At 54.2% G+C, this 26,945-nt stretch overlaps 3 protein-coding genes across 10 annotated transcripts; 2 read left to right on the forward strand and 1 right to left on the reverse strand.

Annotated features, from left to right (window-relative positions):
• Window positions 1–2,149: 2,149 nt before the first annotated feature.
• On the forward strand, window positions 2,150–18,372 carry P2RX5 (purinergic receptor P2X 5). 8 transcript variants are annotated; one of them, XM_042967824.1, is made up of 14 exons: window positions 2,150–2,451; window positions 6,231–6,381; window positions 7,030–7,101; window positions 7,389–7,464; window positions 7,552–7,648; window positions 7,925–8,005; window positions 8,337–8,475; window positions 9,033–9,169; window positions 9,625–9,718; window positions 9,841–9,906; window positions 11,156–11,251; window positions 11,892–11,974; window positions 12,919–13,058; window positions 14,632–18,372. In XM_042967824.1, the coding sequence occupies exons 1-14, from the start codon at window positions 2,315–2,317 to the stop codon at window positions 14,715–14,717; spliced, it is 1,455 nt and encodes a 484-aa protein (XP_042823758.1). In that variant the 5' UTR covers window positions 2,150–2,314; the 3' UTR covers window positions 14,718–18,372. The 8 variants fall into 8 exon arrangements, 6 of the variants coding, with proteins under 6 accessions (XP_042823758.1, XP_042823753.1, XP_042823752.1 ...); XR_006211491.1 differs by lacking the exons at window positions 11,156–11,251; window positions 12,919–13,058 and having other exon boundaries at window positions 2,152–2,451; window positions 14,472–15,776; window positions 15,971–18,372; XR_006211490.1 differs by lacking the exons at window positions 11,156–11,251; window positions 12,919–13,058 and having other exon boundaries at window positions 2,152–2,451; window positions 14,472–15,191; window positions 15,528–18,372.
• Window positions 18,373–20,102: 1,730 nt separating this feature from the next.
• On the reverse strand, window positions 20,103–20,952 carry EMC6 (ER membrane protein complex subunit 6). Its single transcript, XM_007076154.3, has 2 exons — window positions 20,826–20,952; window positions 20,103–20,653 (listed from the first exon to the last, which is right to left on the reverse strand). Exon 2 carries the CDS (start codon window positions 20,613–20,615, stop codon window positions 20,283–20,285), a length of 333 nt encoding a protein of 110 aa, XP_007076216.1. The 5' UTR covers window positions 20,616–20,653; window positions 20,826–20,952; the 3' UTR covers window positions 20,103–20,282.
• A 104-nt stretch (window positions 20,953–21,056) lies between these two features.
• TAX1BP3 (Tax1 binding protein 3) lies at window positions 21,057–26,794 on the forward strand. The gene is made up of 4 exons (XM_007076156.3): window positions 21,057–21,241; window positions 24,191–24,310; window positions 24,709–24,786; window positions 25,096–26,794. Exons 1-4 carry the CDS (start codon window positions 21,203–21,205, stop codon window positions 25,231–25,233), a joined length of 375 nt encoding a protein of 124 aa, XP_007076218.1. The 5' UTR covers window positions 21,057–21,202; the 3' UTR covers window positions 25,234–26,794.
• Window positions 26,795–26,945: the final 151 nt, after the last annotated feature.

Below are 26,945 nucleotides of genomic sequence, written 5' to 3' on the forward strand. Positions count from 1 at the left end.
AGAAGGGTCTAGAGTGGCAGTTATATGAGCCACAGAGGGCAGGGAGCCTTGCATTTCAGCCTCTGCCGCAGCGCACAGTAGGTACTCGGTACAGCGAGAACAGGGGAGAGTGCACTGGACTGGGGCTAGTGCTAGGCTGTGCCCTATGACCTGGGGCCTCAGTGATCCAACCTGCAAAATGAAGGCCGTGGCCTCTAGGATCTCTCAGGAGAACACGCAGGCCATGCCACAAAGCCTGGAACTCCCTTTGTGGGGGGGAGAGACCCAGTGGGGCACATCCTATACGTGGCTTATGCAAGGGTGAGGGGGCTCTGTAGGAGGTGATGCTTTCCAGCCTCGAACTCTTCAGGCCAGATCTTGAGGTCTTGAAAGGCCTCCTCGTGGGCTCAGGTTAATGGGAATCTTCACAGATGTGGTGTCACTCCATTGAGGCTGCCTCTTCCCTGAGTATTGGAGATCCATGTGAGAGGAGGGCTGAGGAAGAGGCCTGTAGGAGAGTGGAAGGGAGGTCTGGTGACAATTCCCAAGCCTCCCCCCCAGGATGACATCAGCTTCTAAAATCCTTAGTCATGACTGGGACAGGGTGGCAGCTCCAAATCTCCTCCCTATTTAAAAAAACCAGGCCTGATTTTGTTCACTCACTCAACATATATATATTGAACTAATATATGGCAGATACAGCAGTGAGCATAGTATACAAAGATGTCAAAGGCAAGGTCCCCATCCTCCAGGAGCTTTCTGGTCTTAGTGGGGGACCCAGTCAATAAGTAAGCAAGATCCTATCCAAGAATGACAAGTGCTTTCAGGGAATAAGAAGGGGTAATGGAACAGAAAGTGACTGGGGTGGGGAACCTAGGAAGGAGGGACAGAGAGAGAGAGGGAGACATAGAATCCCAAGCAGGTCTCGTGCTTGGGTCAACACAGAGCCCTACGTGGGGCTCCATCTCACGAACGTCAAGATCATGACCTGAGCCCAAATCAAGAGTCAGATGCTTAACCCACTGAGCCACCAGGCGCCCCTGTAGTTTTTACTTTTAGAGGCACATTTGGTGAGCTTTCGGGATCCTTCCAACTCCTGCAGCCTGTGGTTCAGGGAAGGGAACTTCTCACAGGTATATGAAAGGCCAGGGTAGAGAGAGGAGCCAAACTGTTTCTGGTCAGGTGGCAGGATGTAGAAAGTGAGTGGGCGTACTGTGTTAGCTCAAGGCAGGGGGTGGAGGGGGGGCACACATAGCTCGCCCAGGGGCCTGCCTCTCCGTGGCTGTCGTAACTTCTAAAACTGATCTCGGACATGCCCTCCTTCATCCCAGGGCTCACACCCTCTCATTTCATTTCACCTCTTGTGAAGAGGGGTGCAGGGTTAGCACCCTAGACTAGGCCCATCTCTTGCTTTGAGGACCTTTCAAACAGTTGGTCTGAACACCCCCCTGGCATATTTTATGATCCTAGGTCTTGGTTGCCTGCATCTCCACACCCCCAGCCCATCCGTCTGTCCTAGGTGTGGTGGGGAGTTCATGCTGTGGGCGCTGGCTGGGGCCTGCTTGCCAACTGACCCCCTGGGAACGTGGGGTTTTAAAAGAGAGGCAGCTGCCGCAGTAGGAACACCCACTTAAACACAGAGGACACAGGAGCCGTGGGTCGGGCCTGTCTTCAGTGTTTTCAGCCTGAGTGGTGAGAATCAAGGTTCCCCAGAGAGCAGGAAAAATCAAGAAACCTGGTGTGTTTGCCTCCAACTTTTTTTCAACCCCTCCTCACTTCCTGCGCTGTAGGTCCCTCCTCCCCTGGCCTCAGTTTCCCTATCTATTCCATCTATTCAACGCCCCCTGGGATTTCTTTGGGAGTAGAGAAAGGTGGGTTTGAAAAGCAGCCCTGCCTACTCTCCTCTCCTCGCCCCTGCAGCGCCGGATTTCCGATTTCCTGCGCCGCACGTGCGGTCCTGCGCCTCAGGAGTGCCCTCGCCGGCCGGTGGCCCGGCAGATGGCAGATGGTCGGGGTGTCGCCGTCAGCAGAGGAGGAAGAGGGCGAGGTGGCAGCAAGGTCGCGGCCCGGCGCCGCCCCCGTCCCCATTCCCACCCCCACCCCACCCCCACCCCCCGGGCCCCGGCCGCGGCTTCCGCAGCCTCGCCCGCAGCGACCGGTGCCCCCGCGCGCTCCTCGCCCTGCACGCCCGGCCGGCGACCCCGCTGCTTGGAGTCGCGCCCTCGGGAGCCGCAGTGCCGAGCCTCCTAGGACCCGCGGGGAGCAGCGGCGAGAGGCAACTCCCATGCGGCACCCGAGCGGAGGCCCGGGCCGCAGGCGCAGGTGAGGCAGCGCCATGGGGCAGGCGGGCTGCAAGGGGCTCTCCCAGTCGCTGTTGGACTACAAGACCGAGAAATATGTCATCGCCAAGAACAAGAAGGTGGGCCTGCTCTACCGGCTGCTGCAGGTCTCCATCCTGACCTACCTGGTGGTGTGAGTTCTCCGGGGGCTGTCGGGGGGTGGGGGAGGCGCGGGGCCACGGCTGCCCCCTCCAGGGACCTGGGACCTGGACGAGCGTTCCTCGGGCTCGGCCAGGGGCTCTTAGGTCTAAGGGTGGCAGGTAAGGAGAGAGCCCTCTTCCCCCACCGGCTCTGGAGGTGATGAGATGCGGGCAGGGAAATCTGTGTTCCTTCATTTATCAGCCTCTCCGTGGGCAGCTCCTTCCTCTGGGCCGGGGCCCTGGGGTCGGGGCCACTCGAAAGGGGCAAAGACGCAGGGGCCTGGCTCCAGCTGTCTCTCTGGGAGCCTCCCTGGTCTCTTTGGTGCAGGCCCAGGCACCGGGTGGGTTATTTATAATCACTGAGCTCAGTGGCAAGCTCCTGGCCGGGACAACTCAGCAGCCTGGTATGTCCCAGCACTCCCTTCTGGTCAACTCAGCACACCCCGGGCAGGCGGCCTCTCTGGTGTCCCGCTGGGGGTCCTGCCCTGAGGCCCTCTACCAGGCACCCAGCCGGACCTTCTGCCTCTACCTTTCCCCCCTCCCATCTGGCGGGAGCTGGCACCATGGGCAGAGGGGGCAGCTCCTTGGAGTTGCTGGGCCAGGCACTGTTCAGTACCCTCCCCCCCAAGGAGGGAGGGAACAGGTGGAGGGAGGAAATGACACCAGATGTCTGGGAGGCTGGTGTGCCTCTTTTGCTGCTTCAGTAAATGCTGTTGAGTCCCTACTATTTCCTGACTGGGGGAGGAACAGATGCTCCTCCTGGGAGCGCCACCCTGACCTCACTAGGAGGCCAAATGCCCCCACTGCCCCAACTGCCCGTGGAGCTTCATCCCAAGGCACCTGCATGCCTCCCACCTGAGGGCCTTTGGACACGCTGTTCCTCAGCCACGTGCGCCTTTACGCCTCTCCTTGGTTAGCGCCCGCTCATGCTTCAGACCCACGTTCTCGAATAACTCTGATGCATTCCACAGGGATCGTTTGCTTAATGCCTGACTCCCGTCCATTCTGGAGACACTATGAAGGCAGGCAGGGCCTGGCATCACCTAACTGCTAGGAAGTAGGTGTGAAATGAATGAATGAATGAGTGAATGAATGAGTGTTGTTCCCTGAGAATTTGCTCAATGTTTCTGTCCAGGCTGGGCCCAGTTTGTGCCTACTAATGTTGGCTCACTGTCCCAGCCCTCTCAGGGTTCCTTGGAGACAAGGAGAATCTAGGGCTTAGGGCATAGCAGGTCTGCCTCCAGAGATGAAGAGGGTGGGCACATTTTGGTTGGCACCTGCTATGCAAAGAACCCTTACTGGCATCATGGGAGGTGAAGGCCATCCCCCATCACTCCTGCATGACCTCAGGCAGACAGCTTCCTGCCCTCTCCTGGCCTCCCAACTTTCCCAAGCGGTCAAGCTGTATAGTCTCTAACCTTAACTGTCACGTCATCAGTAAGTTGATGAGTTGTATTTATTGAGCTCTTCCCTGGCCTGGCACGCACTGTGCTAAGCAATTTACATGTGCCATCTCATTGAAAAAACAATTTTTTTTTGATATTTTGAAATAATTTTAGATTTACAGAAAGGTTACAAGAGTAGCATAAACTTTTTGAAACGTCCTTCACCTAGATTGCTCAGATGTTAACATTTTACTACGTTTGTGTTGTCCTTTTCCCTTTTTCTCTCCACACACGTGATGTGTGTGTATATATGCAATTTTTTCTGTTTAAGAGGAAGTTGCAGACATTATGCCCCTTTACCACTAAATACTTTGGTGTGTATTTCTTAAAACCAAGGAATTCTCTTATTTAACCAAGTACAGCTATGGAAATTAGATAATTAACATTGAATCAATATTATTTTCTAACCTACAGACCTTTTGTAAATGGTTCCAATAATTACCTTTATTTATTTTTTATTTAAAAAATTGTTTTTTTTAAGTTTATTTTTGACAGAGAGAGAGAGAGAGAGAGAGAGAGCGAGAGCATGAGTGGGGGAGCGGCAGAGAGAGAGGGAGACACAGAATCCCAAGCAGGCTCCAGGCTCCGAGCTGTCAGCACAGACCCGAAGCAGGGCTCGAACTCACAGACCGCAAGATCATGACCTGAGCTGAAGTTGGACGCTCAACCGACTGAGCCACCCAGGCACCCCTAATAATTACCTTTAATAGCAAAAAAAAAAAAAAAGAAAAAAAAAATCTGAAATCCTGCCTTGCATTCATTTGTCTTATCTCCTTAGTCTCCTTTAATCTGTAATTGTACCTGAGACTGTCTTTGTATTTCATGACACTGATGTTTTTTGAAGAGTGCAGGATTTTTACTTTATTACAGTTTTTAAATTGAAGTAAAATTCACATAGTATGTAACGCACCGTTTCAAGCATTTAAAATTATCCGATTCAGTGGCTTTTAGAATACTCACCATGTTTACAACTGTCACCGCTATCTTGTTTCAGAACCTTTCCATCACCCCAGGAGGAAACCCGTAACTAACTGCTAGCAGTGGGTTGGCATTCTCCCTTACTTCACTTAACAGAATGTTTCCAAGGTTTACCTATGCTGTCGCGTATATCAGTCATTCATTCCTTTTATGGCTGAACATGATCCCACTGTATGGATAAACCGCGTTTTGTTTATCTGTTCTTCTGTGTGGACAGACATTTGGGTTGTTTCTCCCTTTTGGCTGTCACAGACAACATTGCCGAGACCATTCGTGTGCAAGTTTTTGTGTGCACGTGGGTTTCCAGTTCTCTGGGGTGTATATTTTGGAGTGAAGTTGCGAGGACAGATCATTACCTTTTGAGGAACGGTCAGACTTTGCCACAGCAGCTGTACCGTGGCAGGTACCCGTTTCTCTGCAGCCTCACCAACACTCGTTATTTTCCTTTTTTTTTTAACTGGGTTATTTGTGTTTTTTATTGCTGAGTTGTAAGAGTTCTTTATATGTTCTGGGTACCAGACCCTGACCAGCTATCTGATTCACAAATATTTCTCCCCTTCTGTGGGTTATCTTTTCATTTGCTCGACAGTGTCCTTTGATGCACAAAAGTTTTTAGTTTTGATGAAGTTCCACTCATCTGTTTTTTCTTTTATTGCATGTGTTTTGGGTGTCAAAGAGTATAGGATTTTGTTTTTTTTTTTTTTATAAATTTTTTTTTTTTAACGTTTATTTATTTTTGAGACAGAGAGAGACAGCATGAACAGGGGAGGGTCAGAGAGAGAGAGAGAGGGAGACACAGAATCTGAAACAGGCTCCAGGCTCTGAGCTGTCAGCACAGAGCCCGACGCGGGGCTTGAACTCACGGACCGTGAGATCATGACCTGAGCCGAAGTCAGACGCTTAACCGACTGAGCCACCCAGGCGCCCCAAGAGTATAGGATTTTGTACTCTTGTTTTGTAGAATGCCCCAGGTTGGATTTGTTTGAGGTGTCCTCATGATTAGTTTCAGGTTGTGCCCATTTCCTTTAACTGTCCTCACACCCCTGGAGGGAGGCACTGTTGTCCCTGTGCTGACCCCCGGAGTTCATCGGCCCTCCCGAGGTCACATCACCAGTGCAGGGGTGAGCGGGCTGGCACAGCCTGGGCCAGCTTCAAGGCCTTAGCCCGAGGGCAGCCATCTTCCTGCTCTCGGGGTTGCTTGTCGCCTCTGCTGCTTGCAGGACTGGGTCTCAGGCAGCAGTCCCGTCGTGGCCCCTGCCCAGGAGCTGGGGAAAGATGAATACCCCGGGGAAAATTCCCAGAGGGCAGCAGTGACGCTGATGCCCACCTGCTGGGCCGTCTTCCTACAGGTGGGTGTTCCTGGTGAAGAAGGGTTACCAAGACACTGATACCTCCCTGCAGAGCAGTATCATCACGAAAGTCAAGGGCGTGACCTTCACCAACACCTCTGAGCTCGGAGAGCGACTTTGGGATGTTGCGGACTACGTCATCCCACCCCAGGTCTGAGCCCCACCCAGCACTGGGACCTCAGCTAGTAGGGCTTGACTTGGGGTGGGTCACATAGGAAGCTGCTGAGGTACCCAGGGACTTCATCAATTTTCTCCCTTGGCCCGGGACAGCTGCCAGGGTTTGCAGATGGAGACCCTGCACAGATCCTTCCCCCAACACCAACCCCTTGTCCTCCTTGACAGCACCTATGGGACCGCTCCCTTCCCAACAAACCCTGAGCCTGTAGAGACCAAATGGGGCCCCAAGGAGTTCCAGATCAGTGTGAGTCAGGTGGCCTGGCACAGAGAACTGCTCCCGTACATTAGCTGCTGCCCTTGGGAATGGCTCCCTGGCCTATTCACAACTGCCCGGGCCAGGGCCTTGGCCACCCTGTCAGTACCTCTTCTCCCAGATCTGGGCTTAGATCCCAGGGGCTGAGGTCAGAATAGGGATCCGTGGATGGGGCCAGTTTGGGGTTGTGGGCCTGAAAGGGACCTATCGAAGGACATCTACTCAAGGACTTCAGAGTCAGTGGGCAAATGGGTGGGATCCACTGATTTTGTGGCCCCATTGTCCTCAACAACCCCTGCCAGGAATCCTGGGAAGGAGGGTCCCCGAGAGGGTAAGAGGATGTCCCTCAACCCCTCTCTGGCTTCTCAGGGAGAGAACGTCTTCTTTGTCATCACCAACTTGATCGTGACCCCCAACCAGCAGCAGAAAACCTGTGCTGAGGTTTGATTTGGTGCAGAAAGCTGGGGGTGGGGGGATGAGCCTCCATCAGTGGTTGGGGTCTACCCTTCTCCTGAAGTAGGGGTTTCTGCCCCCTTCCAATGCCCGGAGGATATGTACACTGGAGCACAGACCTGCATCGCTTGGGGGGAGAGAAGCAGGTTTCCCAGGGTGTGTGTGGCCCCACTCAGGGGAGGAACCCCCGTCCCAACACCTGGGTTGGGGCCTTGGTTATGAACTGGAGCCCCTGCAGGGGAACGCCCAGCCAGGTGCCCCTTCTCTTCCGGCAGAGTGAAAGCATTCCGGATGCCTTGTGTTACAGAGACAGTGACTGCCCTCCTGGGGAGCCCGTTGTGGCTGGAAATGGTGAGGCCTGGAATGGCGGGTTTGGGAGCAAAGCGGGGAGATTGGAGCCAGGAGGCTTATAGCATTGTTCCTGTCCCAATCTCGCAGGAGTGCGGACTGGCCGCTGCCTTCGGGTGGGGAACATGCAAAGGGGCACCTGCGAGATCTTCGCCTGGTGCCCAGTGGAGACAAAGTCCAGGCCAGCGTGAGTGGCTATGGCCTGGGGACCCTGAAGAGCTACCCGGGCAGTGAGCGGGTCTCAGCCTGATGGTGGAGACATGTGTACTCTGAGATCCTCTTTCTGAGGACGCCCCACAAAGGCCTGAGGATCACCCCAACATGAACAAATTGGTGGTCCTCGGCAAAGGCTCCAGGGGACCCAGGGAGCAGGCAGGCTTCAGCCGTGCCACAGGCCTGGGGGGATGTACAGAGGGAGCAGGGCCAGGGCCTCCTGGACAGACTGTCCTGGCTTGATTTGCAGGAAGCCACTCCTGGGCAAGGCTGAAGACTTCACCATTTACATAAAGAACTTCATCCGTTTCCCCAAATTCAACTTCTCCAAGTATGTGGGACTTGGTTCCTGGGGATCTAGGGCCTGCCTCCTTGTTCACTGTGCGTGGGCCCGTGTGCCTGGGCGTGTGCGACATCTGCATGTGAACGAACCACTGGGTGATGCTGGGGCACGCCTCCCCTCTGCTGTGGGAGGGGCGTTCTGTCCTTGAATGGAGGAGGGTGCTGAGGGGGAGTAGCCAGGACTTGAGTAGGGGCTGAAGTCGGGGACTCAGCCTGGACCAAGTGAAGGCCCTGGGACTCCTGCGTCAGTCAGGCTGTGTCTGGCCTGGGAACAGCCAGTCTCGGCTTCATTTCACTGTCTGTTCGTGGCCTCCATCCAGGACCAATGTGCTGGACACCAAAGACAAGGCTTTCCTGAAGTCCTGTCACTTTGGCCCCGAGAACCCCTACTGCCCCATCTTCCGACTGGGGTCTGTGGTCAGCTGGACAGGGAGCAACTTCCAGGAGATAGCCCTGCAGGTGGGTAGCGTGCACTCAGGAGCTCTGCCTGGGGGCTCGCGGGCCCAAGAGCTCTGGGCCTGGGCCCAGGAAGAGGGTGGTGAGGAGGGGGACCCCTGGGGTTGGGTAGTAGTGCAGAGTCCCCTGCCCCAGGGACTCACTGTCTTCAGGATTAGCTCTGACGCACAGCCTGTCAGAACCCAGGCACTCAGTGAAACGCACAGCGAGCACCTGCTGTTTGGTTCATAGTCCTTGGGGGCATCAGTTGAAACTGAGCCCGAAGGAGCCCCACTGGTGCGTCCGGCTCTCATGTAAGGTGCTGGCTCCAGTAGTTCCCTTCTCCTTGGAAGCATGAAACAGGGGACTTGAGGGGTGGGGGCTGTCACAAAGTGCTTTTCTCAGCCTCTCCAAAGGGACCTGAAGCTTCTGCCTTCCTCCTGGGAGGATGCTCCGGCGGGGCTGACCCGTGGCCTGAGCACTTTCCCCGTCTTGTCCAGCTCTCGGTGAAGAGCCGGTCTGTGACTTCTGCCCATCTCCACAAAGTTCTGTGCACTAATTCTTGTCTCTTCTTCATCAAGGGTGGTGTGATAGGAATTCAGATTGAATGGGATTGTGATCTTGATAAAGCTTCTTCTGAATGCAACCCTCGCTATTCTTTTAGCCGTCTGGACAACAAATTTTCAGAAAACTCAATCTCCTCTGGGTACAACTTCAGGTAACTGGGGCTAGACTTGCTGTCTTGTGACCCTGGCCACATTTTGTCCTTTTCTGGGTGCCAGCACTATGACACCCCTTACCGAGGGGAGGTTGTCAGAGTGGGAGGTGTAGGGAGAAGGAGCTGAGGAGAGGTGAGGGGTGCCAGCTGGGAGCATCACTGGGAGAGGAGAGAAGTTCCTGTCACCCTGTGGGTTCGCCAGGAAGCTGAGGCTTAGCTTCTTAGCTCGGTCACTTCCATCAGTGCTTTAGTGGCCCTGGGTTGGCCCAGTGTGTCGTGGGAAAGCCCTTGCCTCTTGGGGGATGTCTGTAAGGATTTCAAAGATCTGGATGAGTCTTTACCATAACGTTAGCAAGAGGGTCTCCAACCTCCCCGGGGGTGCTCATAAATCTCCAAAGCGGCCTGGTATGTGTTTCCAAGCACAGAAGGTCTCCCCTGGGCCATGTCTCCCCTAGGTTTGCCAAATATTACCGAGATGGAGCTGGAGTGGAGTTCCGCACCCTCATGAAGGCTTATGGGATCCGCTTTGATGTGATGGTGAATGGCAAGGTGTGTGGGTGTATCTCCCATCCTAAGGCTGGGCAGGTCTGGAGTGGGGCATGTTGGGAGTACCTAGGAATCTCGCTGTCCGCCCTTCCTTGTTCACCCTGCTGTGTTTCTCTGTGCTACAGGCAGGGAAGTTCAACATCATCCCCACAATCATCAACATTGGCTCTGGGGTGGCGCTCATGGGTGCTGTGAGTACCTCCTTCCCCTCACCTTCACCCTCTGAGCACTGGCCAGGGAGGGGGACACTGCTCCAGAGGTGCTGTCCTTATGCTTCAGAAAGAATAAGAACGGGCGAGGTCAGTGGGATGCGGGTAAAGAGGGCTTTCTGGGACTTGAAACCTGCCAACAGCCCCCAGGTGGCAGTGACTGACTGACTTTCTCTTTCCAGAGCCAGAGAGGTATCTGCCTGGAGCTCTGGAGCTGGGGGCGGGGCTGGGGTTCTCTGGGATCCTGGGTCAACCCTGAACTTCTAAGCTTCATCTCCACTGCTGCTAAAAAGAAGCAGGATCCAGCTATATGCAGGGCTGCTCAGCTGTGGCCCTACTGCTAATGCTCTTCTGTGTGGGGCCACCCTGTGTGCTGTGAGATGATTAACAGCATCGCACTACCTCCCCGCTAGATGCCCACAGTGCTTTCTCTCCCCCTTGTGAAAGCCAGAAATGTCTCCAGAAATTGCCACATGCCCCCCGGGGAACAAAATCACCCCCGGTTGGAAATCCGGGGGCTAAAAAGATGAGCATCGAGGGAGTCAGGCTGTGGTCCTTCCTCAGATCTGTCCAACTGGGCCCAGAGGGACGCACAGGAGAGGAAGTAGTTGCTGGAGGGTGGGCATTGCTTTCCCCCGAATCTCTTGTCATGCCCCTTTTTTCTTCTGGAAGTTTTTTTTAAAGACATGGGAGCTGTCCGTGGGTGGCCCTTGCCCATCCTGGCAAGTTCCTTGCCAGGGTTTCCGGCAGCCTCGTCCTCTTGGCCCCACTGGAGGCCTCTCGCAGGACCTAGGATGGACTTTTTATTGAGGCCAGGAAAAACCGTGTAACAGTATCAACAAGTCACAGGATTCAGCAAGGCTGTTCTCCTGAGAGGTGGTGGGTGACAGTGAGCCCCAAAGGATTCCTCTTCACTGCAAACACCCAGTTAGGGAATCCTGTGTTTGCTTATGTAACTTTCTTAGAGAGGGGCCACTGTCAGTCATTACTTTCTTATGATGTGGGTAAATCGGAACACGAGGGTGTGGGGTACATACCTGTGAAATCAAGGTAATGGGAAAGGTGGTGGCGGAGGCTGGGTTGGGTGGTGTTCTCTGTGGAAGGAGGAGTTGATAAATAACATTTGGGGCATCTGGGCAGGGGCGGGGGAAGAGTTGTGCAGTGCCCTGAGTCAGAGGCCCAGGTCTCCCTTGGCCCACCCCCCTGCTTCATCCCCTCCTCTTTCTGGTAGGAAACACCCCCACCCCTCCGTGCTGCGGCTGGAGTGGCCCTCTGGTGGACGAGACGGGCGTGTGCATGCACTCTGGTCCAAAGCCCCTGTGAACAGGTGTGGGTGGGTTCCCCTGAGTTAGCTCCGTCCTCAACCTCATCCTGTCGTTCGCCCCATCCCTGACCACCCCTGTCATTCTTGTTCTTCAGATCCTCTCCAACCCGTCTCTCACACTGACTACCAGAAAGAACGTTAGAAATTTCTAGAATGCCACAGTTCTGTGTCTGCCCCTATTCAAGGCCTCCCCCTGAGGGATTAAGACCAAGGCCTCAAAGGCATTATAAGAAAATTTTCAGGCTGGTCCCCATGTCCCCATCCCCATCTCCAGAAGTGTCTCTTGCTTTTGCAACACGGGCCCTCTGGAATTTCCTTTGCTCCCTCTGCAACGCCTGTGCTCAGTAGACATTTGTTGAAGACATGATTGGATGGGGTCAGGGCAACGCAGGGGTGCCTGGCCTGATAGAGCAGATGGAGTCCATCTGCTAACTCCGGGCTAACTTTGGCTGTACCACGGACAAACTTTGTGGCCTGGGACAAAGGTGCCTCTTTCTGAGCCCAGTTTCCTATCTATTGATTGGGGATAATGGTGCTTTTTATGGGTTTTTGTAGGGTCCGACGGAAGGTACTGTTTCAAATGGCAGGGTGCTTTCTGGAAACCTAGGATTCTGAGTCATGAACCCTAACTCTTTTGCTGCAGGGGGCTTTCTTCTGTGACTTGGTACTTATCTACTTAATCAAGAAGAGCCACTTTTACCGAGACAAGAAGTACGAGGAAGTGAGGTCAGTTATGCTTCTTCCCCTGCAGCCTGGGGGGACCTTTGTGGGGGCCCCCTTAATCAGAGCTCCCTTCCCTGGCCTAGAAACTTTACCCTGGTTGGATGGTAATGCTTGGTGTGTGGCGGCAGGGCCATTGGGAGCTCCCCTGGAAGGGCCGTGGAAGGTGGAATGTTCTGAGAACATGCTTTATAGAGCTGGATACAGCCTCAGAGCAGCTGGCAGAAGAAAAGGCCTCCAGAGGCCATGGGCAGGGGACGTGGTTTCCAGGCCTGACTCTGCCGCTATCTGCCATGTGACTTCAGACAAGTCCGAGGCCTCCTTGGGCCTCAGTTTCTCTCTCCGTGAGCATGCTAGCACTTATGTTTTAGGATTCTTGGACTTGGTAGTCCTGGTTGGCTGGGGTTGAGGGTAGCTGGAGTGGTAACGGAAGAAAACGATAGATTTCTTGTTTTTTCCTGTGGGGGCCATTTCCAGGCTCTCTCGGGCCCTGAGCATGGTGATGTGTATGCGTGTATTCATAGCAGCAGAACATAGTATGAGTGGGAAATCCTGATGTCTGTGGGCATACTGGAAGGGGAAAGGGGTTCTGACCCAGCCATTCTGGAGGAGCTGGGATCAGAATGGGCAATTGCAGATGGTGGGCTCCAGATGGGCACCTGGGCACTCCCTCCACCCCACCGCGGCCTGGGACAGCAGGTGGAGGGTCAGCCCGCATCACTTGCCTGGACTGAACCCAGCCCTGATGCAGGCTGAGCCCTCAGCCCTGACCCTGGTCGCAGACGGAGCCCTCATTGCCCATGCCTCCTGGCTGAGCTGCTGGAGGAAGAGGGGTGCCCCCCACAGGGCGAGGGGCTCTACAGGGCCTGCCCCACGCCCCCACCCCGCCAGTCTGGGGAAGGTGGGCTGGGCTCTGCAGGCCAGGGTTAACTGGGTCCTGTCCTGCCCAGTGTCCTACGGGTCCTGGCTGAGTCCTCGCAACAGGACGGGACCCCAGAGCCAGAGGAGGCGGCGGCAGGGCCTGGGTTGGCCGAGCAGCCGGAGGCACAGCACGGAGGCGGCAGCCAGAAGGAGAATGGCTGCCCGCCAGGTGAGGGGCTGCTGGGCTGAGGACCCGAGAACAAGCCTTGCAGAGACGGCCTGGCCCTCTCCTCTCCTCCCTGCTCCAGGGTGACCTGGACACAAGGCAGGACATCCGGGACGCAGGAGCACCCACCCAAGCTGGACTTTGTGGGGGACAGGGGTGCTTTAGCTCCTTTGTGATCCCCATTATTTCCTCAACACCCCTAAGTTACCACAAAGCAGTCTGCTTGCCGTGCTATCCCAGAATTAAGACAAGAGTACCATGTCATTTCCTCAGGCTTCCTCTGCCTGGCACCTCTCCTCTCTGAGCTCTTTGTTTGTATGAACCCATTTCAGCAACTTAATGAGGTGGACACTCACAGTCCCTGTTCTAATGAGGAAACCGAGGCAAGAAAGGTTGTGGCTTGCTCAAGTCACACAGCTAATAAATGGCAGAGCTGGGATTTGAACCTAGTCAGTATGTCTCTAGAATCCAGTTCTTCTCCATGATGCTTTTCTGCCTTATCAAGCCCCCCATTCCCCTACTCCTCATCAGATGCCTTCCAGAAATTCTGGAGCTGCCCTCGCCTTAGGAGGGTGGTGGTATGTTGACAGGTGGGCCTGCAGGCTGCCCTTCCCTGGGGAGCCTGGCCGTATCTGCAGATGCGACCTCAGCCTGGTGCAGGAGGCGGCCCTGGGCTGGGTCAGGAGGCTGGCCTTAGGCCTCTCCTTCTGCCTGTGTGTCCTTGAGCAGGTACGTGGCCCGTTTTGGGCCTGTAAACGCCCTTTATTTCCCCAACTGGGGGCTGCACACAGGGGATCCTCTTGCTCAGTCAGGCTGGGCTGCTAACTCTCCTTTTGTAAACCATATCCATTTACTGGCCCGGACCGGGGGACTTTCCTCTAGTTCCCAGCTTTCATTCTTTGTTGACTCAGGGACTGGCAGCTTCCAGTGGGGAGCTGGGCCTGTGCAGGGCAGGAGTGAGAAATGGACTGGGAAGGAGAGGCAGGCAAAGGAGGGAGAGAAGTGAGGAAGACAGAGACAGGGCTGGGGCATGGAGGCAGGGAGGCTGGGGTCCCAGCAGCAGTTCCCAATGTGCTCCCTGAGCTCCTCAGCCTGTGAGAGGGAAGAATGACCACCCCGCTGGTGTTGGCTGTGGGACCAGCCTTGCCTGTTGCTCTGGGAGGCCCCGGTGCCCTCAGGGTGCCACCACAGGGCAGCTGCTCATTGCTGGTACAGCTCCGGAGGCCCCGGCCCGAGCACCTACACGGACCTGGGCTGTGGCCAGGGACTCCGCCAGTCTGCCCGTCTCTGCGAACTCTCTGTCTGCAGTGCCACCAGCGAGAGGCTGCCGCGGGTGGGGTCTGCCCTTAGGGAGGCCTGCCCTCTTCACAGGGTCCCCAGTTGTCCTCTGTGTGCCCCCTACTCCCCCCCACACAGGTCTGGCCACCCGGGGAATGGAAAGGTGAATGTGGAGCAGCTACAGAACCTGCAGACAGCAGAGGCATAGCCAGAGGTGTTCGCTGAGAGCAGATTTGGTGAAGATGTTGCGGCAGAACCGCCTGCAGCTCTGAAAACTCTTTGTGTTTGCGTGGGAGAGGTGCTTCCGGTCACAGCCATCTCTTCTGCACCTTGGGATCTTACTGCAAGCTTTTCGTTGTGTGTCAGGGGAGGGAAGCCTCCTAGTGGCCAGTGTGGCTCGGATCTAGAAGAGGAGGACTTGGAGAGGGAAGTGGGGAAGGCCAGGGGCCTGAGTGGTACTCGAATGTTGTCATTTTTCCGAGAACTCCGTTCATTCATTCATTCACACAGTGAATGCTATGTGCTGTGGGCTGTGCTCTATCCAAGAGATGCTTAAATGAGATGCTGACCTGGCCCCCGGGTGCGGGGAGCACACGTGTAATTCCTTCCAGAGCCAACAGACGTCACAGCCCGGCTCAGCCACTCTGGCCTTCCTCCAGCCTCTAGCTGAGACTTTCACAAATCCCTGTTGAGAATGATGGCTCCTCAGAGAAAGACTTTGGCCGGCATCCAAGGGGACGTTTGGCCTTGCCCTCAGGGATAAAATAATAGGTGGCCAAGGAAGCAACCAGGGAAGGACTGGGCCTGGAAAGAGGCAGCTAGCCCTTGAGGGGAGAGGCAGCCTCTGAGGGTTTCCAGGTAAGGTGGGGAAGGGGAGGCAGGGAGGCTTCTGCTCCAGTCCTCCTGCCTAGCCTCAGGAAGCTCTGGGCATAGTGTCTCCCCCAAACGGGAGACCAGCTGCCTGGGTCGTTTCTCCCTTGCGGTTCTGTGGGGCTGAGTGTCCCTACCCGCCTTCCCTCGCTTTCTCCTCATAGGCGGGGTCTGAAGGGCTAAGGAGATAAGAATAGGTGGAGCTCACTTGGCAGGTGGAAGCAGTTGTTAACAGGGAGGCCCTCGCCCCTCACCCCAGCCTCTCTCCCTACCCTCCTCCTTCCCAGCCCCACACTGCTGAACTATGCTGCTTCCCCCATTTAGTGGCTGCAGAGCCTCGCTACTCACTCAGAGGTGTGGCCTGTGGACCAGCAGCATCAGCATCACCTGGGAGCTTGTTGGAACGGCAGTCTCTGCCCCCTCCGTCGTCCTCCGAAATCAGAACCTGTGTTTCAACAAGACTTCGGGTGATTTGTACGAACGTTCCCGTGTGAGAGCACTGGTTAAGGAGATACGCAGCGCCTGGTTCTGAGGGAGGAGAAGGCCAGCTTTGGCAGCCGCTGCGGATTTCAGGTCAGACTTACACACATTCTACTTTGAGAGCAAGAGGATTCCACCCCACCCCCACCCCCGGGAAGGTGACATTATGCTCAATGCATTTAAAGTAAAATATTTTGACTAGATAATACTTATATGATTCAAAAACCAAACAAAAGGTACAAAAGAATAGACAGTGAAAAGCCTGCCTCCCACCCCTGTTCCCCAAGGCGACGTTACTGATGCCAAGAGGCTCTACTGTTTTGCTGAGAATCTGCTTGGTTGCTTGTGCCCTCGCTCAGCAAATGAACTTTTCCTGATGGCTGCAACGTCCCATCAAGTCTCCTCTGTCACGAAGGGACACGATGGAATACAGTGAAGTACCGGGCTAGCTCCCTTCTCCCTCTCCCACCGTCTGAGGAGTCCTCGTGTAAACCCAAGGGGAGAGACCTATAGCTCATCACTAACTGTTGTCTGGTCTGCTCGGTAGCAAAGGCCTGTGGGGCTGCCTGTGGCTCAGCAAGCTCCATGGTTGGTTTGCACAGCTCCCCGGATGCTAAGGAGTGTCCTCTTTGGAAGTGCTCTCTCTGGGCCTCCCTCAGGCCAGAAGGGTTTGGTTCTCCTCTGCACACAGAGGAGGCGGGAAGCATCCTTCCACCAACCGGGGCCTTTGGAGAGGGACAGAGGGGCTTGCAAAAGGCTTTGCCACTGGAGCAGGGCATGGTCCCCGAAACGGGAAGCTTGCTCCTTCTGGAGCAAGTGGCTCCTTCACTCTGGACTGGTAACCTGTCAACAACCCACCTGCTCTCTGAATAGAAAGTGAAAAATCTGGGTGATCTACTATGGTGTTTCACTTCCTCACTAAAGCAAACCCTAGGATTTGATATACTTTTACATTTGGGAGGAAGCAGAAAGGGCAGGGGTCATGACTGCTTAGGAGTTGGTCTGGTTTCTTTTAGCCTGTTTTTGGAATTGCTTTGCGGCAGCCATATAACCTGGGGAAAATTGTACTATTCGTTTTACACTGGAATGAAAATGTCTCCCTACAGTTTTCATTCAGTTGGTAAATATTTATTGAGTACCTGTTGTCAGGTGATGGACTAAATCTGGTAACAGTTGTGAGAAACACAGAAACTGTCCCTGCCCAAGTGCTTACAGTCTAGGAGGTGAGCCTTAATCAGTGGTCACACATAGAATCACAGACCGAATTTTCAGTGGAGTAGCCAGAGGTTTCCCCCAGGACGTGACATATAAGCCGAAATCTGAAAGCAGTCTAGTTGATGGGGGAAGCATTCCAGGTAAGGGAACCACATGTGTAAAATAAATGCTTTGACATGAGGAGTAATTGAGGAGCTGGATGGAGATAGTGTGACTGAAGCCGGTTTTATGAGGCTTTCTTTCCATCAAGTCTCTTTAATCTTAAGGGCTGCCCCATTAAACTTCACTGCCACAGAGGACCTAACCTAATGGTTTCAAGTCCAGCCAAGCTTTCCAGGTGGCCTCCCCTACATGTCATGGGTCTGTGCTCAGAAAAGCCAGTGACCCCATTACAGCTTCTGGATAGTGCTGCACACTGCCAGTTTCCTTGCTTTTGCACAGCTCCCCACTACCCCCTCTTTCTTTGCATAATCTTGGTGCATGAATGGGAGGTTCATAAATCTTACAGAAACTGGCTTTGAAATGGCAAGCGAAGTGGGAACTCGAGCTCTGTTTGGGAGAGTCCCTTTCTCTCAGGACACCAGTTGCCTCACCAGGTAGATGAGCACGCCAGCCTCTACAGAGCTCCTGTCCGTGCTGACATTACAGGATCACCTGAACCGTCGCCTATGCTCACATTCAGGCTGTGGCCTAAAGCTATCTACCTAGTAGTTTCCTAATGATTAATTCCATGCCTTGGGAGTGCCATGATGCTGGCTAACGGGATTTGAAAACTGGGTGCTACCAATGTGCCATCAAGAGGACCAGCCATGAAAGAGCAAAGCGCCCTCTACTCCTGATGCAGGGGTCACCAGGACTGCCCAGTCATGGCTGCCTTTTTGCCACCATCCCATCAGCTCTTTCTCCGTGGCTTGCTGCCCTACTGGGGGACCAGTTGTAAAGGGGGAACATGACTTCCTCCAGGTGTCTAAGCACCCCAGCTATGGACGACAGTGCCCTGCAGAGTCCCTAAATCACCCCACTTGGAATGGCATCTTGCATGTCCGGAAAAGGACTCCACCTGGTTGCTACCCACTCCCCTCCACCCAGATGACACAACTTTTCTCAGAGCATACTCTCCAGTGGACCCAAGAGCACCGTCTCCAAAAGGCACACCTTTCTCCCAGCTCTTTGTTTCCCCTCAGGCCAGTGCACAGAATTAAAGGAGGAAAGATGGCAGCCAATATCTGAGACCTGCCCCATAAATGTATTCTGATATTTTTATTTGGTTATAAAACAATAAAAAGTTTTAACTGTAAACATGTCTTGATTTTTTTTTCCCTTCAAGTCTTAGTCACCCCGTGTTTTAGAGGAAAATGTAAGGAGAAAGTGAGCCTTAAAGAGGCAGACACAATTAGTAAGCAATATATTATGTTCCTTATTCTCTTGCAAAGAATTCAAATGGAAATAAGGAAACTCTTTAAATGAGCAAACATTAAAGGACTAGGAAGGCACTGATAAAACTGGTAATTTTCATTCAATGAGTGTAATTTGATAAAACTCTGGAAAGCATTTGGAATCAAGCTTTTATCTTGTTTTAGGAGCTTATTAAGTTCCCTGAAAACAATACAGACATTGATATTCTTTGCAGTATTTTTTTTCTAACAGTTAACATTTCAAACAACCTTAACTGCCTAGAGATAGAGAAATAGTTAAGTGAATCAGTTCACTTATTCCACCCCCTCACCCGCCCCCATATCCAGGACTCTCCCTTTACTCCACATCAGGAGTGAATCTTCCCTTCTCCAGAGAAGGCCCTGAGGGGACGGGGGAGTTTAAGAAGGGGGAGTATGCAAATCATGAATGTGAGCCTCTTTAGTCGGGGTCTGAGAAAGGGTTTAGAGGTCTTTGGGAGGGGGAGGCAAAGCTGTGGCCTCACCGGCTTCTTCCCTTCATGTGCAAGCATGTGGTCCAGAGCCCCAAATGGGATTCAGGAGGCCTGGGTCCCAGATCCATTTACGTTATTGGCCATAGACCATACACCATGTGTCAAAGGAGACTTGGACTCAAGCTCTCAGATCATCTTCTGATCTAAAGCTGATCTTTTTTGAAAATCCAAATGTCACATCACTCCTGGCTAAAACTTCCAAAGGCTCCCCCAAACTGCTCTTAGGACCAAGACCAAAAAATCCCCACCGTAGCCTTCCAGGTCCCGGTCATGGCCTCTTCTCTAACTCCAGATACATGTCAAACTCCCTCCTGCCCAATGGCCCCCACACATGTGCTTTCTTGCAAGAAGCCTCTTCAACTTTGTTCCTCAACACTGTTCTTCAACTCTGAGGTCTCAAATGTAATGTTATCTCCTCAAGGCTTTCTTGATCCCCACTCCCCAACCTGAGCTCAGTTTGGGGCTCCTATGTGCTCTCTTCACAGCACTTACCATAATTTAAATATTTGTGAAATTAGGTAATACTGGTCTTCCTAGTTAACTATAAATTCCTTGAGCAACATGTTTGCTACTATAACTCTAACGCAATACATATTTCTCAATTAGGTATATGCACTTTATTCTGATGTAACCCCTCAACCCCGACAAGAAGGGATCGTAGATTAGCATATAGACAGACACTCTAAACAAGCCCAAAGTTTAGCTTCAATGTTGTCTGTTTAATCTCCATTAGACATATTCTAGAAAAGAGCTTGAACTTATTTAAAATGGAAATGACAACCAGCTGTAACCAGGTGAAATGGAACTAAAATGGCACCATTCATACCTGAAAGCAGTGGTTACTGGGAGGGAAGGCTGGAATCTGAAAAGGTACACTCGTCAGTACAGCAAGAGGAATTAAAAGACCTGTATTTGAAATTTGGCTCTGCCTCTTTCTAGCCGTGCCTCTAATGGCAGAGGTATATTTAACCAGAGCCCCAGCTTCATCAACGAGGGATAACGTATCTACCCCATAAGGATATTGCTAGAATTAAGCGAGATAATGGGTGTAAAAGGTACAAGGCACAATGCTTGGCATATAGAAAACACAATAAATATTAACTGTTATTACTTCTCAGGATGTTAACAGTAAGTTTTCTTTTTATTTAGGCCCTACTGGCCCTCTCTGGGTGGCCTATGTGTAAATGCAGGGAAATTACAGAAGCCAGTCCCAGCTCTCCAATTTTGCACCCACGGCACACATGGGGTATGAGTTAAGGTAGGCAAAAAACTCCACGAAGTGTCTCACGCTTCATTTAATCTGAAGAATATTACAGACTCTTCGTCTTCAGATATAAGTTATAACGTTACAGAACAAGCAGCGAATTCAACAATTTAAAAACTAAGTGTACACGGTGTTAAATCCTGGCGACAGTCCTCCCAATCTGGTTTTTTAAAAAAGTCATCCCTGCCCCCATTCAGTAGACGTGCACCATGCCATAGAGGAATGTCCAAAACAGGACGTAGGTGAAGAGGCCTCCGATGAGACCTCCTGTAAAGAGCGGTCTTCGTGATTTGAAGTATTTGTTCCACCTCCTTCCCGCTTTGAGGATTAAGAGCAGGGAGAGCAGGACGGAGGCAAGCAGGTAGAAGATGAAACCGTAGAGGCCGGTGAGGCCTAGGATGCCGGCCGTGGCCCCCGACAGCGCTGACACTGAGGTCCGGCAGTAATCCAGGACAGCGGCGTTGCCTCGCACAGCTGCCTCGCTGATGAACGGCGGCCCTTCCCGCTTGGCCACCACAGCGGCCATCGCACCCGCCGGGGCTCAGCCTCTGCTTTCTCGCGGAGCTGCAGAGGGAACCAAGTTACAAGTGGCCCCGGGAGCCTGGCGAGTTGCGCTCACGCCGCCCCTCCCCCCCGGGACTTCCAAGACCTCCCACCATTCGCGGATCTCGGACCTTCGCGAGACGCAGAGGAGGCTGAGGGTTCGGACCGGCCCTGCCCAGTTTCGCCCAGGTACCTGCAACACGGCGGCGGACACAGACACTTAGCGTTCCCTCAGACGGCCAGCGGCAGACAACCTCCCCACGCCATCTTGCGCTGGAGGTTGCTGGGAGGACCCAGGTTGCGCATGCGCCAAAACCTCGCTCCCGCCCCCTGACGCGTACGCGGCGGGCTCCCCGAGCACGCTCCACCCCCTCCCCGTCCTTCTGCGCACGCACAGGGACTTCCGAAAGCTGAACAGCGCTCCGACCGGTGACTGGCTGGGGATCTGCTAACTATTCATGAGGGGGCGGGCCGAGTTGGGTTGCCTTTGTTAACCAAGGAGGGCGCGGCCGCTGGGATTTTCGCTGCGGGCTTCACTGAGCTGAGCTTGGTTGCCAGATTGCGGTCGAGATGTCCTACATCCCCGGCCAGCCGGTCACCGCTGTGGTGGTGAGTGCGCTCGCGGGCTCCTCCTCGTCTTGGCTTGTCCCCACTTTGCAGATAGGTAAACTGACGCCCCAGACAGGTTGACAAAGCGTTGGACCCAGGGCTCTTGCAAACCGGCGCCAGGGCTCTGGTCCCGGCTCTGCCTGAGCGGGACCGCGGTCTTCCCCAGCCAGGCAACAGAGATGGCTGGGACCCAAGCGCCTCCTGAAGACCCTGAACCGAGGCCGGACCCCGCACATTACCGCCGCTGCGTCGGACTCCTTCCTGCGGGAAGGACTGAGGAGAAAGTCCCCAGCTGTGGGAATACCGGGAGAGCGCCCCCTTCCCAGGCCTGAGTCCCCAGCTGAGCAGCCGAGGGGGGCGGGCACCGGGCCCGACGTCCGTGAGTCGCAGCCTCTGGAATGAGGAAGTGCTTCCTCCGCTGCAGCCGACGCCGCCGCCCAGAAGGAAACTTGGGGGGTGGAGATGGCCTGAGCCTGAGTAGCAGCCCAGTATCCTTCCCATCCAGGCTTGCTTGTTCGGACCTTCCGCCGCCCGCTCCAGAGTGAAGGCTCATGCAGTTGGCTCGCTCCTGCTCCAAACTTTCCCCGGATCCCTAGCCCTGGGGCAAAGTCCAGTTTCCTCGCCTGGCACTTCGGGCTAGCTCAGGGCCCTGCCTACAGCCCCCCCCCCCCCCCCCCCCATTGCCTTGTCTTGGGTGCCAGATGCTATTAGACTAGGCAGAGGGAAGAAGGCAGGCTGGGACATTAGACTCAGAAGCCAGTGCCAAAGCTGAATGAAGCCTGGAGGCAAACTCCAAGGCGGAGGTGGGGAAACTGAGTCCCAGAGAGAAGTCTAGTCATGTCCACGTCTAAAGGAAGTCCTCAGGAAAAAACCCAGATCTCTGAGAAGAAATGCCTGCCAGGCAGCATTGGGTCAGATGGAAGTCCCAGTCCTGAGGCCATGGGACTTGCCGCAGAATCTCAGATGGGTGTACAGCGGAGCTCCTGCAGTCAGAAGTTGGCAGGGTGTGAAGCTGCTGATAAAGGTGGCATGTGAGTTTGAGCTTAGAGAACGAGCTGTGGCCTGGGAAAGTACATTTCTGGATCTGGGGACAGCTGTCCTAAGCTTCACCCTGGCCGCACCAACCTTGGCTTTCTAGATCCCTAGCTGCCTCAGAGAGAAGGGGCCAGGTTTGCTTCTTATGGAAAAAAGGGGGTGTACGGGAGGCACCACAAAGGGGCCGTAACCTTCCTGACTTCACCTAGTGGGTCAGTGACAGGGCCTTGTCTTCCAGCCCAAGGGCCTGTACTCCCTTCTGACCTTGAGGGTGGGTCAATGGTGTGCAAAGTTCTGTTTTGGAGGAGGGGGAGCAAGCCTGGAGGAGCTCACACTTTTGGGCACAAGGACCTAGGTCTAGTGGGCCTAGTTATACTTCCTGCTTCCCCTCTCTCCTATTCTGGCAGGTCCGCAGGCCTTCCTCAAAACTGTAAGACCATGACCTTCCAATTCTTGGGAACACTAGGATCATGTCTGAACATGGTGGGGGTCTGGCCTCTCCCTCTTGTGTTTTGGATTGGGGAAGGGGTAGAGGAGGCTTCCTTCCTGCTTCCTCCCATGTAGTTACCATTTTGCGAATGTTAAAACCATTTTCGCTTCTCCTCTGAACTCTGGTTTCATAGGTCCTTCTGCCTTCTGGACACTTGCCTGGGTGGCTCCTGGAACTCCAAAATGCTTCTTCAGGGTCACCAGCTGAGAGATGGTTGTGTTCAGCCAGGCCAGGTGGCTGCGTGTTTCCCTTGACTCCTCTCCACCATGGGCAGTCCCCAAGTCTGTTGACCTCATTTTCCAAGTAGTCGTGTTCCCTGGCCTCCACATCCCACCTCTGGGATACACCCGTTGCCCTCCTGACTACCCAAGTGGTCATTCTAGCCTCAAACCTGACCATGACCAACCTTACTCCTGGGAGCCCTAGTGGGCCCAGAATCAAAATCAGATGTCCAGACTCCTGTCACTCCTTCAAGGCCTGCTGCAAATGATCCTTCCTCCGTCCAGATCAAGTCACTTTGGTTTTTTTTCCTTCCTGTTAGAACTCAACTTTGGGTGAGGGGGAGTGGTGGGGAGGGGGCGGGGGCGGGCAGTGATCTTGTCCCACCCCTACTATTTGGTGATTGAAGGGTGCCTGCTGAGGGCTTTGAAAGGAGCTTGGCAGTTTGGGGATCACAGACCTAGAACCCTCTTCTGCCTCCTACACTGCATGAACAGCAAGGTCTGGGGCTTAGGGAGAAACTCCTTCCTTCAGGGCTAGCCTCTTGGGCCCGCACTCCGCAGCTTTTCTGATCTGGCCCCAGCCTTACCTCAGCACCCAGTTCCAGACCTATGCTGTACACTCATCTCATGGACATGTATCTGTACCACTTTCAAGTCTATGCTCTTGTCCCTTGGCCAGGACAGCCCTTCCTCTCCTTTCTGTGCAAGTTTGAACTTCTCTGCTTTTCTGGAGCATCTCCAGTCTTGCCCTTGATAGCGTTGGCTCAGCAATGAGCTGCCTCAGCAAGGTACCTAGATTCCCTCCCCCCTCCCCCCACAGGGCCTGACCCCTTATGCCCTGTGTGGTCCTTCCCCTGGGACATAGCCCCCTTCCTCTCCCCTCCCAATCCATAGCAGCCATAGCATGCTGGCTCTTGGGCCAGGAGGGGCTTAAAGCGCATGTTGACTAAGGTTGGTGCCTGAGACTAATAGGAAGGGGAACAAGGCTCCCACAGCTTGCGTAGGTGGATTGTTGTGGCTGAGTTCTGAGTCTCACCCCCGTCTCCCAGGCTGGTGACCAGCTGGAATCTTGAAGAGGGCCCTGGGCCCCACCCCCTTGGCATGGCTCTGAGCTGGCTTAGCAGCCTGAGGCTACTGCTGGACACAGATCAGATTTGTTGTCCACATACCCACCTGCCTCCAACATGTTTTTCCCTTTGCCAGCAAAGAGTTGAAATTCACAAGCTGCGTCAAGGTGAGAATTTAATACTGGGCTTCAGCATTGGAGGTGGAATTGACCAGGATCCCTCCCAGAATCCTTTCTCAGAAGACAAGACAGATAAGGTGAGAGAGACCAGGGGCCTGGGATCTCTCCATTGGGCTCAGAGGCCTGAGATGGTGGGTCTCTGCTTCCAGGGCCTTCACGGAGGGAGCAGACCTCTGTCTTTCAAATAGTCCTCCCTAAGAAGGTTTAAGAAATGATCTGGTGGGAATACATAGGGATGGAGGTGGGGGAGTGGACCTCCCAGCCCTAGGAAGACTCACTCAGGAGTCCAGGAGGAACAGGAAGAGGCCGGCAGGAGGTGCCAGAGCATGGTGGGGCAGCCCCGCTCTCCCCTAGGCTGTCTTGGCACAGCCTGTGCTGGGGGCAGGCTTGTGCAGAGTTGGCTGGGAGTTTGCCATGTTGGGCTTTGCTTTCTGGGTAAGGGACCAGTCTAATGACCTAGGCTGTCTCTTTCCAGGGCATTTATGTCACACGGGTATCTGAAGGAGGCCCTGCTGAAATTGCTGGGCTGCAGATTGGAGACAAGATTATGCAGGTAACACATGTCCCAGACGAGGAAAATAACGCTTGGGTCAGGGTCTGGAGCACTTGGGTTGGGGGCTGCCCCTGCTTCCTGGGGCACCTGGGAGGCTCCCTGAAACTGTTTGGAGCCCCTGCTGGTGTTGCCCCCAGAGGAAGTTGGCTCTCTCCTCTGTGTGCCTCAACTGTGGTACTTGGTGATCCCTCAGCCAAGAGACATCAGCTTGGGAGCCTGCTTGGGTGACCCAGGACCCCAAAACCCAACCTGCTTCCAGATCCGAGAGGGCAGAAAACTGAGGTAGGCTCTATTTTCTCCTTGGGCCAGGTGAATGGCTGGGACATGACCATGGTCACGCACGACCAAGCCCGGAAGCGGCTCACCAAGCGCTCGGAGGAGGTGGTGCGTCTGCTGGTGACGCGGCAGTCGCTGCAGAAGGCAGTGCAGCAGTCCATGCTGTCCTAGCAGCCTGCTGCGGTCCCTGACTTGTGCCTGCCTGCCTGCATTGACGCCACCACGCTCTGTTTGCCCCTCATCTTGGCTTCTGATGTGTGCTGGGCCCCAGCTCTGAAAGGCCAGAGCTGGTCCCAGAGGCCTGTCCCTGGCCTGACTCAGCCTTCCTTCCCCTCTCCCACCACTGGCTTGAGCGTCTGGGACCAGCTCTCTCCTGCAGACACTGATGGAAAGTAAGGGCCTGGAGTTGAATTGTATTCAGTCTGTAGTGACCACAGGTTTGGCCCGCAGACTCTGCTGCTGCATGGCCTCAGCAGTGACCAGATGGGCAGAGGCCCCACTTCATGAGAGCCACCACAAAGTCGGAGGATGCCAGGCGGGGCCGGCCTTTCCCACACTCAGTCCCAACTGTAGGGCTTGGCCTTGTCCCTGTGTCTCAGCTCTGCAGTGACTGTGCCCCATGTTTTTCCCTGCCTTCCCCGGCAGGGACTCGACACACTACCAGAGGTGCTACAGAGGTTTGCCCATGTGGAAGCCAGGCAGGCTCACAGTTCACCCCATTACACCCCATTTCCCCAAGGGGCGCTGACCTCCCCAGGATTCACCTGCTTACGAGACTTAGACGAAATTCGAGGCTGACATTTCAGGGCAGTTCTGAGGATTGCCATCTCTATGCCTGTGCGTTTAACTTTATATTTTTTTAATCACAACTTTGATACAAAAGCATTTTTATCTTACTGTTTGGAGGTGCCAATTCTACTTCTGAATTTAGCTTACTAATTCACATCTGGGAACAAGCATTGCTCTGGTTCCTGTGGAAATGGGGCAGTATGAAGCTGCCCATACCTGACATCTTGTGCCCAAATAAAGTGCTGGAATTCATAAGGGGTTTTCGCTGAGGCGTGGGGTAGGGACATCTGGGGATGGATGACAACTAGAGCTCTGGTCGTCGGGCTGGCTTAGCTTGGTCCCCGTCCACTTCTGAGACGAAGCCCAGCTAATCCCAGGCCTGCCTGTTGCTGTCTGGTCAGGGCTGCCTCTGTGGGAACGTCTGGAAGCACCTTCACTGGAACTGGGGGCAGGGAATTCCGAACTTCCCATGTGTCATTTATGTGCTGCTGCACCTTGCGGGGGCGGGGGGGGGGGTGGGGGAGGACTCATGGGCACCGAGGTGTTCATGGGAACCCCTCCCGCCCCCCGCCAAGACTCTTGGGAGCATGCAGTTTCCTGCAGGCAGGAGTGCAGCTCCACATTCCAGAGGCTGTCCTCCGAGGAGATGGAGGTAAGCTGGACAACACTGGGGCCTCTGCCTGGCCCAGTGTTGCTGTGCTACCGGCTCTGGGGATTACTGTCATTCATGGATCTGCCTACAAGCGTCAAATCCAGTTTTCCAAATTTTCAAACTGGAAATTTGGTATCTCCTATTTTTGCAGGGTGGCACCCAATAAAACAGGTCTGTGGGCTTGGTCAGCCTGCAATCTCTGCTTTTGGGGAAACAAGATCTGAAATTCTTTGATATTTGGATAGAGGAAGAATCTGGAAGATAAGACCCCACCCCCACCCCCGCCAACATGAAGAGTATACACTTAAGCCACCCAACCTGTGCTCACAACCACAGTCTAAGTGTCATAGAGAGACATGGTACCCGTGGGACCTACCTGGCCCTGAGCAGGCAGGCATCTTGCACTACCCACGAGGGCTCCCCGATGAAGTGCAGGATCGGC

Source organism: Panthera tigris, chromosome E1 (assembly GCF_018350195.1).
Source record: "Panthera tigris isolate Pti1 chromosome E1, P.tigris_Pti1_mat1.1, whole genome shotgun sequence".
In the NCBI taxonomy this organism is placed as follows: Eukaryota; Metazoa; Chordata; class Mammalia; order Carnivora; family Felidae; genus Panthera; species Panthera tigris.

Bases quoted from the DNA above. Each gene is read 5' to 3' on its own strand.
- TAX1BP3 (XM_007076156.3), top strand. From the start codon at position 21,203: ATGTCCTACATCCCCGGCCAGCCGGTCACCGCTGTGGTG. The intron at 21,242-24,190 runs GTGAGTGCGCTC...TCCCTTTGCCAG, and splicing joins AGCCGGTCACCGCTGTGGTG to CAAAGAGTTGAAATTCACAA. The intron at 24,311-24,708 runs GTGAGAGAGACC...GTCTCTTTCCAG, and splicing joins CAGAAGACAAGACAGATAAG to GGCATTTATGTCACACGGGT.
- P2RX5 (XM_042967824.1), top strand. From the start codon at position 2,315: ATGGGGCAGGCGGGCTGCAAGGGGCTCTCCCAGTCGCTGTTGGACTAC. The intron at 8,006-8,336 runs GTATGTGGGACT...GCCTCCATCCAG, and splicing joins CCCAAATTCAACTTCTCCAA to GACCAATGTGCTGGACACCA. The intron at 9,719-9,840 runs GTGTGTGGGTGT...TCTGTGCTACAG, and splicing joins ATGTGATGGTGAATGGCAAG to GCAGGGAAGTTCAACATCAT.
- EMC6 (XM_007076154.3), bottom strand. From the start codon at position 20,615: ATGGCCGCTGTGGTGGCCAAGCGGGAAGGGCCGCCGTTCATCAGCGAG.